At 40.4% G+C, this 12,826-nt stretch overlaps 1 protein-coding gene across 5 annotated transcripts in view; it reads left to right on the top strand.

Moving 5' to 3' along the window:
• LOC122397512 (nucleolysin TIAR) overlaps positions 1-12,544 on the top strand; it is a 231,998-nt gene extending 219,454 nt beyond the window's left edge. For 3 of the 5 annotated variants that reach the window (XM_043396711.1, XM_043396708.1, XM_043396707.1), the window contains 5 exons: positions 1,206-1,386; positions 4,776-4,905; positions 6,973-7,196; positions 8,876-9,056; positions 11,206-12,544. In XM_043396711.1, coding sequence (XP_043252646.1) covers positions 1,206-1,386; positions 4,776-4,905; positions 6,973-7,196; positions 8,876-9,056; positions 11,206-11,247 — 758 coding nt within the window. In that variant the 3' untranslated portion in view covers positions 11,248-12,544. Of the gene's footprint in view, positions 1-1,205; positions 1,387-4,775; positions 4,906-6,972; positions 7,197-8,875; positions 9,057-10,584 lie in introns of all 5 variants that reach the window. The other 2 variants (XM_043396712.1, XM_043396710.1) reach the window with 2 other exon arrangements.
• Positions 12,545-12,826: the final 282 nt, after the last annotated feature.

Below are 12,826 nucleotides of genomic sequence, written 5' to 3' on the forward strand. Positions count from 1 at the left end.
ACTGAAATTTTAACATCTTTGAACATGCCTGTATACAGGGAGGAGGGGCACTATCGATATCGATTCGAACAGCCGAAAGGGGGATGATTCCACGTGAAAAGCAAATCGAAAATGAAGAATAAAATTTTTTTATTTGGGGCTTCGTTTTCGAGATAATTGAATTTGAAAATATGGCTGGAACAAGAGGAATTCAATACGATTCGTCCGACGCGTCTGGCCATTAATCGATTATTCTACTTAAACTCGGTGAATATTCGAAGTCAATTTTCACGAAAACGAAGCCTGGAATGAAAAATATTATTTTTTCAACAGGGTGTTCCGTTATTATTAGTACAACCGGACAGGGGCATAGTATAACAAGTATGAATATTCAGGAAAAAATACGTAACTTCTAAACTAATGGACGTAAGGTCTCTAATATGGTTTTAAAGAGGCATTAACTTATTGGAGAAGGGGATACAATTTGACTAAAAAAATTAAAGTTTATCGGGAATACGCATAAATCGAAACATTCCTTGCAAATTGAATCCGGTATAAAAATCCTGGTTACAATCTAAATATCTCATGCGTTTTTCGAAATATGAGAAACAAGAACTGGTAGCTATGGTTAATGCTAATTTCGAACGTAGATTATATATTCACATTTCGTAGTTTGAATTCTTAGTGAAACGTAGAGTTTTAAATCAACATTCGTAAATAAATATCCGTAGCTTTTATTACCACGAATTTTCTAGTTTTTACTATATTGTATATAACACTTTTGTATATTACCTTATGCAGTTTTTCTATCGTTATTAATAATTTGTTATGCGAATATTGTCAAATGAAATTACCAAGAACGATTTATAATTACGTTTATACATAGATATCAATTTTTTTTTAATGAAACTCGAAATGCATGTGTCGCATTAAAACTCATTCTAAGGGATCGTTTAGTTATTTAAGATTAAGTGCTTTAATCAATTTTGTATATACATATTTCAGATTACAAATCGAATTACATCGATAACTTTCGAAGCTGTTAGCACGATAAATGTTTATTAATTTCGCAAGAAATATTTCGTAATAAGTATGAATGGAATGTAAACGAGGAGGAGGCCTGGAAATATTTACTAAAACACGATCCGATGCTGCGGTATATTAATAATCTGCGAAACTTGAACGAGAACGCAGTTCGATAAACCTTTTCTGCTTTCTGTTTCCAGCGAATTCGAAGCCGTTGACTTTCGATGAAGTGTACAATCAAAGTAGTCCCACAAACTGCACAGTATACTGCGGTGGATTAACCAATGGTCTAACAGAAGATCTAATGCAGAAGACCTTCTCGCCTTTCGGATCCATCCAAGAGATTCGTGTATTCAAGGACAAGGGTTACGCTTTTATCAGGTAAATTTTTGGTAAAATCATCATGGAAATATAATTTTTTATTGGCTATTGCCTCGCGGTATGTCACACTAAATGTACGATTAATTCGAAACCCAAAAGTAAATGATGAAGTTCGTAGTTTTAGAGTACCGGAGCATCTTCGAAAGTTCAACAATTATTCCAGCGAATTGCTCACCTGTAAAATGCACGGGTTAACCGAGACCTTCTTCTGGAACTTATTAATTTCGAAAGTTTCGCCGCTCGATTGTGTATCTTAGCGATCTCTCAATGTCCCCGAGGACTATGCCGCATTGTTGTTGAAACGCCTCTATGATATACGTCGCGTGTAATGTCTCTTTAAGACGTCACCGCGACCGGAAGTCCCTAGAGTGAATCCCGAGTTGAAGTGAGCCGCAGTCAGAGATCATCGCGTCGAAGAAATCGAGCAAAACGAGAGTTTGGTTGATGAGAAAGTTCTCGCGTACAAAAGCAAGTTCGTAGAAAATGAATTCTTCCGACGGACAGGAACTTTAAAAATTACTCGCGAGAAAGTTTCAGCTACTGATACATTTAGGAAGAATCCAGAGCTTTGCCAGAAATGTATACGAACACATTTTAAATTATTAATAATCTTAAACATCTCCAACACGAATTATGTGAAATTTTATTTTTCTAATTTTCGACAAACATTGTCAAAAATTTCCTTTCGATTTCATAAATTCATTATACGAGAGTCGATGCTGGAACTAAAGTTCGACTTTTAGGTTCTTTTATATGGTGGTCTTAAACAATCATTTTCATTTTCGGAAGCTTGTCAGGCTAGTAAAGAAGCATAAGTAATTAGCTATGCTTAATACCGGTTCGATAAAAGTCCAGAAAGTACCGATTCGAGCTAAACGCTTCCCGCTGCCAAGTTTCGGTTGGCAGAAGTCTAAAATCGAAAACTACGAGGAACGTGCGTCATGAAATCTGTCCAAAGCACTGACAACATCATGATGTCCTTAGGGAGCTTTTGGCATCTGACGATAGTGCAATGATGCTTTCAAAATTAATGATACCCGGAATGCAGCCAAAATCACTTGCCTATTCAATCGATATTCCCACCAGGAGAAAAATAACCAAGACTCCACCATTTCGAATACTTAAAAAAACTCGTTTGTTTTTAAGATCGTTCCACATTTGGATAACAAGATTTAAATACGATACACCGAGATGAAAATTCGTCGAGTTGCAAGAATCCAAAGTTCAACGTTTCTGTCTAATATTCCAGGCATAATCGATATCTCAAACATTGAATCCCTTAGAAATTAGTAAGGAATCAGATATCATCTTTGCAACCGGATGAAAATTATCGAGGAATTTGAGGCTAGCGGAATAATAGGTTACTTTCGTCGCGTTCCGTATCCAGTTACCCTAAACCATATATCAGCCATCAGGCGTCAATTCCGGACACGTTTTCCAGCAAAATTCGATCAATTTTCGTTGCTGGGAACATCTCACGCCCAATCGTGGATTGACGAATACGACACACCGGGGCAGCAGCAACGGCCAAACGAAAAGTCATCGAATTTATCGGGAGGAAGAGATTAGGTTCTAACGTCCGTGCCCCGGGACTGCACAACAGAAGTTCCGTTTCGAAGTTCGTTCTCCGTCCACGTTGTTACAAAGGGTGTTAATAAATTCTCATCGACTACACTTTTTAAATCAAACACTAGCGCGAAGACCTTAGATCAAAGGGTGTCTTCTTCCTCCCTTTGCCTTGCCTTTTTATATCTTTATCAGGCATAAATGCGTCTATGCGTCAGAGTTCGAAGGTCCTGCTCGTGGAAGGGAAAGTGATGCTAATATTAAAACGTCCTCGAGTACGACGAAGGATAGTCATCGTCAGCAACCAACCTCCTTTCTGTTTCTAAAGCCCCGACCGATAACCAGCGGTAGATAAGATTCTTTCTTTTCATCGAGAAGAAAGGATCCCCCCTCCACCTCCTCGTACTGCCTCGGTCTATACATTGTATTCAGGAGTAAGTTCATACGTCATCCCGAGATATTCGTTTCCGAGGCTTCCGACTATAGAAAAATGGGAGAGGAAAGAGCAATTAGACGGAAGATATCCGAATGACGGACATTGTCCACGGGTAGTGGAACTGCACCAGACACGCGGAGGTATATTGACGGGGGTTGGACGAACCAGAAAGAAAGAACCGAAGATGCTGAATGCCGTAGAATGTCCAGGTCGATGGAACGAAGGAGTTTTTCGCCTCCTTATTACGCCCCTTTCTTCCGCGGACATTGCTCGTTCTGAAACTATCCTCTCGCGTCTCTGCCAGTTTGTCCTACGATGGGTCATGGAAACCGACATAACCGTCTTTGAGGGCTACCGATAGACACTGTCGGTAAAATACTCGAATGGCCACCGTAGAGTCCCGACTTGAATTTCTGGTTTCAAAGTTTACAATTTTTTAGCATTTAGTCTTTGCTTTTATCGCAGCGTGGTTCGCTTGAAAGGGATGCGCGCAGCGAGTATTTATTTTCTCCAGCGTTACACGAGATCATTTTACCATAGAATGGAATCCCTGTCATTAAAGAGGGGATACTGCATTCTGAGTTGCGCGGGCCAATCCGTGCGCAAGATTATCTTTATAATGCTCCTAAAAACGACATGTTTATGTCCGGTCATGCGGTATAATGCATCCCCTCCAGCTCCCACGGTTGCATAGGCGACATTTACGGAGGGGTGTCCACCCCTTTATCTTGGGTAAACGCCAAATGGCAAACCTTAACCTCCCCGTAATTGAAGGACACGATAAATAAGTCTCTCCGCGTTTTCAGGAACGCGACCTAACCCGGAATTTTTCATTTTTCCCCCGAGTTATAAATAAATAATACGCGACGAAGACAAATCCCCTCGGACCGGCGCTGGGATGAGGCCAGTTAGCTCGGTCGTTATCGACGAAATGATAATATCTGAAGTTCGTTCACATGCTCGATACACTTTGAACATTCTCCAAACTATATGAAATTCAAAGTGGGACGATGTATGCGAAACTACGATTTAACAGGGAATCCCTCGGATCCATGGTAATCTAAATTCGCCCGGATTTGCGTATTTTCCTTCTACACGCGTACACGTGTGCGTAAATTTATATTTATTAACCAAATGCATTTTTCACGCAGTTTGGTCGTCGAAACTTTTCATTTCGGTAGAAACCAGTAAATTTTGACGTATTCCTGAAAATTGCATTTAGCAAATTCGTTTCTGCTTTACAGACTGAAATTACAAACAAACGTCGTATACATCTTTAGACACGGAAAACTAACGTCAAAGTATTAATAAGTTTTAAGATATATTTATTTACGTTAAGAGAAACGTTCGAAGTTGATCTAAAGTTCATGACTGGTTTGTATTTCAGGTTTTCTACCAAAGAATCGGCGACACACGCTATTGTGGCAGTACACAACACCGATATCAATGGTCAAACGGTGAAATGCAGCTGGGGCAAGGAGAGCGGAGACCCGAACAATGCTCAACAAACTGGACAGGTAAACGTTCCCTCTTTTATTGACCTCTAGTGGAACGGAGCGATGAAATTTACGATAGAACCCTGGATAAAATTTCAGACGACACTCGGTATAAAATTCCGAATACAATTCTGAATAACCCCTTTGGCGTGTTACGTAGAAAACACCGACGCTCTTACACAGCTACAAAAAAGAAAATTAGGGTTTCACGGATCTCCTCTTGCGGAAAATAGGCGAATTAAAAGCACACTTAAAGTATTAATAAATATCTTTTATATCGATTTTAACAAAAATAAAATAAAGAACATTTCTTAAATAAGCTGTGAATAATTTGATCATCACAACTCATTATCATCGAATCTTGTTAACACGTTGGCTGCCCTGTCGGAGGATCGCGTTTCTTTTAACACTAGATTTACGGACATTGACAATTACATTGCAACTTTGATTAAAGTATTCATTTAAATTCGACTAAATCGCTAACGAATTATATATTTATGAGTCCTACGACATTAAACACGAAACCTGAAATTAATTAGTTAATCAATTGAACAAATCCAGGTAGGATAAAAAGAAGCGTCGGATTAATAAGTACATCGATCGCGTTCGAACTACGTTTTAACTTTGAAGTACGTACCAAAGATCCTAGCAATTAGTACCGGTTCTACTTTGAACTGGAACCGAGTTAGGTTTGAATTAGAAATTGAGGTATCTCGGCAAACACATTACCGTATAAATCCGTTCGATCGTATCCTATGTATTCTGTCGGTAAGCGTTCCAATTTAAATTAAATCGGAATAAAGCAAGTTTCTCGATCGAAATGACACCCGTTAAATTATTGTCATTGCCCCCTCGACTTCAAACATTTGCACGGGACCGAAAAACACGAAAAAGCTTTCGTCAAAGGGCTTTAATTTCAACTATTGTTACTCTTTCCTGAGTCCATTAACGCCTAAACATTCGTCATCGTGCTTTCGGAGGAAAATTATTTTCGATGTCGTTAAAGGTATTCGTCCGATTGAAAAGGGTATTACGAAGGATAAGCGTAAAAAATTCTTTGACGCGTCGTAAAAAGGAAATAGTTAGAGGATTCGGATCCTAAATGATTCCATCCGGTTCGAACAGCGCGTTCGCGTGTACGATCGTCTAGTACGAGAAAGTAAAAACGAACGAAGGAAAAGGAAGGGGACAGGGGAATCGGGCAAGATTCCGGTCTATTCACAAGCCTTGCTCTAAAGTGTGTCTATCGGGTCTCTTAGCAATTAGCGCCGGTAGAACGAGTAAGTACGTCCGATCTGGGAATGGTAGCCCAAGTACTCCCCCGTCCCCTCCTCCCTTGCACTCGCCCAGCTAGTACTTCCGTCCGACCATCCACTGTTACTCGGCCCGTGACATCGCTCTAATTGATCCCTATTCCCATAACGCGCTTCTCCCACGAGTACCGAGATATCGCATTACTAGGTACCTCATCATGGTCCCCCGGTCTCGTACTCGACGCAGTCCGACTGCTTTCGTGTTCGATCTCCTTCTTAACCCGCTAAATTAGCCGGGGTAACGTTATGGAGAACAATCGGGGTCTTCAGCCCTCTCCTTCCGGCGCTAGTGTGTGGAAATTAGTCGTTAGTAAGTCCCAATCGGGACGAGAATTTTTCTCGTGATTCGATACTTTCGGATAATTTTCAGAATCCGAGGGCCACTGTGTTCTCGAAGATAGTATCTTTTAATTAATTAATATTGTAGGAAATATCGCGAATTCTAAAAGCGTCCAAAGTGAGTTTCTCTTCTCTTGTTTCAAAGATCGGAATCTCGAGAGTGTTTAATTTTTGATTTATTTAATTTATTTGCGTCCTGCCGCCGAAATGAGAGCGAACAGAGTTTAAACAATAATCGTAAAATCGAGAGCCAACGCTGAAGCAGATTGGGGTAATCGGCGGAATGGTTGCAATTCCGGCGACCTAACAGCGCGCATGATTCATGGCAACGATTGTTAAACGCGCGGTATTACCATTCTTAACCCTATTGACATCGTTATGCATCGAATCTAGGCATTTACTCTTTTCTGTTTCATTGATTTTTGTGTTCTTCCAGGCGTTATCGTCGGCGACGTACCCTTACTATGCGGCGGCAGCAGCTGCCGCCGCGGCGGCGGCGGGCGTCGGAGGCGTCGGCGGTGCTGGACAGCTTGGATACTGGTACCCACCCCAATCTTACCCCACAACAGCGACGCAGATGCAGGCTGGTGGTTTCTTGCAAGGGATGCAAGGATACACTTACGGGCAATTCGCCGGATATCAACAGGCGCAATACATGGGGTAAGATCTTTCACTGGGGTCCGACAAGAGTGTTCATAGAATTGTTTTTAACGATAAAGTAATCTACATTACTGTAACTTCGACATACAGTAAATATGCCGGATAATTGAAATATACCTACATACGAAGTGATAAAAACGAGGAATATAATCACAGACGAGGTATACGAATAGACCTTATATCCAATGTATTTTTTCAGCTCATTTTTCTGAGACCCTAGAGTCTCATTGCTATTTTCGTGTCACACGCAACATTATCAACAGTTTACAGAAATGAACACATAATAACATAAATAAATTTCAATGTAATACACTCACTATTGTAGGAGTTATGGACGTTTAAAAATTGGACCATTTTTATGGGCTTTTTCTCACTTTGCGGGGTTAAGGAACAACTTTTCAAATATTTTTAGAATTTCTACATATTCTTCACCAAAATACGCGTCGTTTGCATTTTGAAACATTAAAACCCTCCAATCCGTTCAGGAGTTATGATCTTTTAAACATACGCATGAAATTTCAGGGAAAAATGTTATGTATAGTCAGACATTACATTTTCGGTAAGGAATTTTTTTCTCGAAAGTGCGTAGGATTTCGGGGATATGTGTATTCACCAAAAATGATTGCAATCGATCCCCCCAACTGATAATAATTTTTTCGAAACGATTTGAAATTTTTCTTTTTCGCCGAAAAATTTCAGCACCTCCTTAAAAATTGTTTTTTAAGTTTTAGTAATTTTATTTGACGCCCTATAGAAAAGTTATCTAATACTTTTTTCTAGGTACCCATGAGCTCTTCTTCAGAAAAAAGTTTCATTGAAATATATTCACTATTGTAAAAGTTATGGCTGTTTGAAAATTAGACCATTTTTATGGGGTTTTTCTCATTTTACGAGGTTAAGGAACAACTTTTCAAATATTTTTAGAATTTCTACATATTCTTTACCAAAATACGCGTTGATTGCCTTTTGAAACATTAAAATCCTCCAATCCGTTCAGGAGTTATGACCTTTCAAACAGTCGCATGCAATTTCCGGGGAACATTTCTGGCCATACATTGTATTTTCGATTAGGAATTTTTTTCTCGAAAATGCGTAGGAATTCGGGGTATGTCTATTCACAATAAATGATTGTAATTGAACCCTACAACTAGAAATAATTTTTTTAGAACGATTTGAAATTTTTTTAGTTTGTCGAAAATTTTCACACCTTCTCGAATTGTTTTCTCGAAACTGCGTAGGATTTCGTAGACGTATCTATACACCAAAAATGATTGTAATTGATCCCCGCAACCGATAATAATTTTTCCAAAATGATTTCAACCTTTTTAATTTTGTCGGAAAATTTAGACACCTACCATCTGGCTGTGACTTCTTTGTTCGTATGAAATATAATCTGTAACACTTATCGAACAATGATCGAGGTAAATGTACAACTGTAATTGGTTTTGTGAAAGACTCCAGAAAAACTCCGTGCAAAAAATTAAAGAATCAACTTTGCACCTAATTTTCTCATAATCGGCACGATGTTAACGGCTAAAATTATAGACATGTTTCTTGTAAATATATATCTATCTGCGGAATTTCTTTGAAATCGGTGCGAGCCGCGTCTGATGATTTCCCTCGTTAGAACGAAATTCGTTTATTTACTTGAACATTATATGTACGATCTGTAAATACAGAATGGGAATGGGCGTCCACGCCGCTGGCACGCCAGCAGGTTGGGGCCAGGGATTACCTGGGGGACCACAGTTACCACCACACCACGCCACGACGGTCACGGCACCCCCAGGGGTGCAAGCTCCACCCCCACCACCACCACCGCCGGCACAAATGATGGCCTACCCGATGCAACAGTTCCAGGTATCCATTATTTTTCTCTCCCTTTTTCTATGCCCGTGCATATTTTCTTGTACGTATTATCTACTCGGTGTAAGTGTACCTTGTGCTTTGCGTGTCTCTGCATTGTGTTGTTTTTTCGATCCATTCATTACAGAATTAACAATTAACAATTTATGGTTGTACAAATTACCCGCAGAAATAGGTGGAGAGCAATTTGTTTTCACTCGTTCCACTTTACCTCGATCCTACCCTAGCAAATAAACTATTAACAATAATTCATTGAGACGTTGGTGGTAGACGAATCCAACGAAGGCATGATTAAAGAAAAAGTAGTTTCGAACCAGGGATTCTAACCCTAACCTTAACTCTAACTCTAACCCTAACCCAAACTCGATTCGTTTCTCAGTTTCGTAAAGTAACCCACTTATCCCATATTTTTTGGTGACTTAATTATTAAAGATGTTTTCTTTTATCAAAATGAATGGATCAAATTATGGTAATAGTGTTACGAATTCCAGTCTTGGCTTCTGTATACAGTAAACGATTAATTAACGTGATTGAATGTTGTTGAATGGGAAAATTTGTGCTACGAGTGGCTTTTTAATTGGTTTACCGATTACGTTGTCTGGAAAAGCGTAAGAAACAAAATCATTCTAATCGTTACGTAATGCATGTCGCGCCCTCTTAACGTTGCACGCATGAATTTCTGTGTCATTCTCGCGATCACCTATCTCATCATGCACGCAAGTTCATCAATCGTATATAATTACATTTCACTTAAAAAACGAATACTTTCGGTTACATTTGGTTCGATGTTTTTTCGTGACTGCGGCTGTAGTTATTTATTTATAAAACACTGACTCCTCGAGCGTGATGATTTATCTCATAACAGAACTGTACGTGTGTAGATCATCAAATTCAACCTTTTGCAAATCAATTTTCTCGGTAACTTATGATCGGTAGCTTGGATAATTAGGCTCGAATGCGAATAAGGAATCACAAAAAATGGAGGCTCGAAAGTCTTCGAAACGAAAGTGTTTCGAGCGACCGTGCATGCAAATATCCTAATCATTCTTTTACGGCTCCGCATGATACTTCATATGCACGGTAGGGGAGACGGATACTCGATACTTCGGGTTCGGGTCGAATCGAGTCGGATCGGGTCGTGATCTCGACTCGAGTCACACCCAACCCAACCCGAGTCGCGGGTGCCCACCCTAAAGGCACGGAGGTTCGCCAGAGACATGAACTTGGCTGAAATACGCGCTTATCGAACCTTGTTTGCCTGAAATCGAATATCTCGCTGGGTTTTCTTCGATTCATTGTAATAATAAAAGGAGCGATTTCAATTTCTAATCGGATGCAAGAGATACAAGTTTATAAGATAGGGAAGAATGTATAAAATGTTAGAAAACAGTTTCTGTTACGGTTCCTAGAAAAAAGGATAAATAGAACGTAGAATTGCTCATTGAACTGACGACAATCGGCCAGGAGAGATATTCGAAATCACCCGAAAAAATCGTCTTTATTTACATATTTCGGTTCGCAGGCACAGTGATCGCTACCACTATCATCGCACGGCCTGGCTTTTCCTTACTTTCAAATATCACTTTGCATCAAGGAAACTGCATCTACGACCTGGCTCAACCTCGAATTCGACCAGAAAAATGGAGACCGTGTTTATAAAATGGGTATCATCGTTTGGTATGGAAGAACGCAAGGAAAAGAACGAACGAAAGTTTCATTTGCACCGACTTAGTTGTTTAAAAAAAAAAAAGAAAAAGACCGATTGAGCATCACAGTCACATATTCACGTAACACCGTTAATCTCTACGTAGTTTATCCGTTCAGGCGAGGCAACACACGTTTCGTAGGATAGTTTAGAAGGACTTTCGGAACGTTAAAAGCGATTGAGGTTGAGTCACGGTAAAGGTAGATTCAGATCGATCGGTCTTCGGGTGTGTTGTAATGCAAAGGCCCGATAACAAAGAACGAAAGAGAGAGAGCGATAAGAATATGAATTTTAAAGTTAAAAGAGAGTGTGAGTGATAGGGGATGAAAGAGAGAATAGATGTCGAGGATATTTCTATTGTTTTCTTGAAATTCGGACCAAGACTTAACCAGCGTTTGTGTGTTCAAATGGTAAAGTGTGTTCTTGGTTGCGGTCCAGCTAGCGGATGAGGACTGGCTGACGCCTAGCCTTCTAGTGTGATGGTAAGCAAGTACACCCCACCGACAGGAACAACAACAACAACAACAGTTACCACCACCATAATCACCACAACAACCAACAACAAAATTCTCGTCACCGTCGACGCCACCGCGACCGCATAAGCAACAATCTTTCCGGCTCGATAATCGGGAGGCAGCCATTTTAGCAAACAACGGGAATTCTAATCTAATAATTATTAAAGCAGAAAAGGAGGGAAACTTCCAGGCTCCCTGTAATTTTTCACGTCCAGCCGGCAATCTTCGAAAGAAAGGAAACTAAACCTGAGGCATCCTCTCGTCCAGTCTCTAGAATAGTAGTTCTCTCGGCTTGAATTAATAGATAGCGTCACGGTAGTGTCGAAAGCTTCATTAACGAAACAGGAATTCCGGGCTACGCGATCGTCGATTACCACCGAATTTCGCACGCGATTCGACGCGACCCGTAAACTTTTAACCCGTAACCCGGATTCATTATTTTTGTAGTTTGGGCTTAACAGCGAAAAGAAAAATTGAGTCCAAGTTGCACGGGAGCTCGAGGCGGCGGTGTATAAATAAATAAGGGAAGGAAGATTCTATAAATCAAAGAAAAAGCAAAAAAGAGAATTCAAACAATTAGCTAGTTAGGTAGGTATGTTATAATGAAGCGTTACTCGAGGACGATTCGAAATTCGGCGGCAAAGCGGGGCCAGACCTCCAGAAATTCGACGATCCCGCGTTCCCCGTGGGACTGTTCTTCGCGCGAACTATCCGTGAACGTGTCTTAATCCGCCATTCCGCTGCGAGGACTTCCCCCTTCGGTTGTTACATTATAAAGCTCGATGCCAAAAGACAAATCACGCGCAGTCGAGGAGCCGGTTGGATATTTTTATAAATGATCCCCCAGTGCTCGATTAAGACATAAAAAAAAAAAAATAAAATAAATAAAAAAAAAAACCAAAAAAAAGAAAAAAAAATATATGAAAGGAACCGCGGATCGGATGGAGCGTCCAGAAATCGGTCGATTCGCCATCGTATCGGGTCAACCCGTGGTTTTTAACTTATACTTTAGATTTTTATATAACACGCATACCATAGAACCAAAGAGGAAATCTCGACTTTAAGACGCTTAAGCAATAAATCGTTAAGCTTAGGAACGAGAGAGGAGGCCGTTCGATCCTGTGTCTCTCTGCTGTGAGCCACGAATTCCCAACAACTGTAGAGGTGGAGAGAGAAGGGACGCGACGTTATCAGCGGCTCGATATGGCGAGAATCGATCACGGTCTGCCCGACGTCCCGAATTTCGACTCGGCCAACCAAAATAAATAAACGGTGACGAAAACGAACTCGAGGAGAGGGAATTAAACAATTCATAGATAGACACATTGCACAAACAGCACGAAAGTTAGATTAGATGCATCGGGTTACTTCCTCGCGAGCCCGTATCCTGTCCGATCGATCGGAAATCGTTGGTAAAGGATTGGGTCAGAGATCGGGGCGGTCTCAAACGTGTTTAGTCCATTTTCGGTTTCAAGCACGATCCAAAACTGCGTTTCCCTGCTCGTGAATGTTCGCTAGTTTCATGTTTGCACCCGGAGTCTTTC

The sequence above is a fragment of the Colletes gigas genome, unplaced genomic scaffold (assembly GCF_013123115.1).
Source record: "Colletes gigas isolate AHSC1104 unplaced genomic scaffold, ASM1312311v1 Colletes_gigas_Sc00009, whole genome shotgun sequence".
Taxonomy (NCBI): domain Eukaryota; kingdom Metazoa; phylum Arthropoda; class Insecta; order Hymenoptera; family Colletidae; genus Colletes; species Colletes gigas.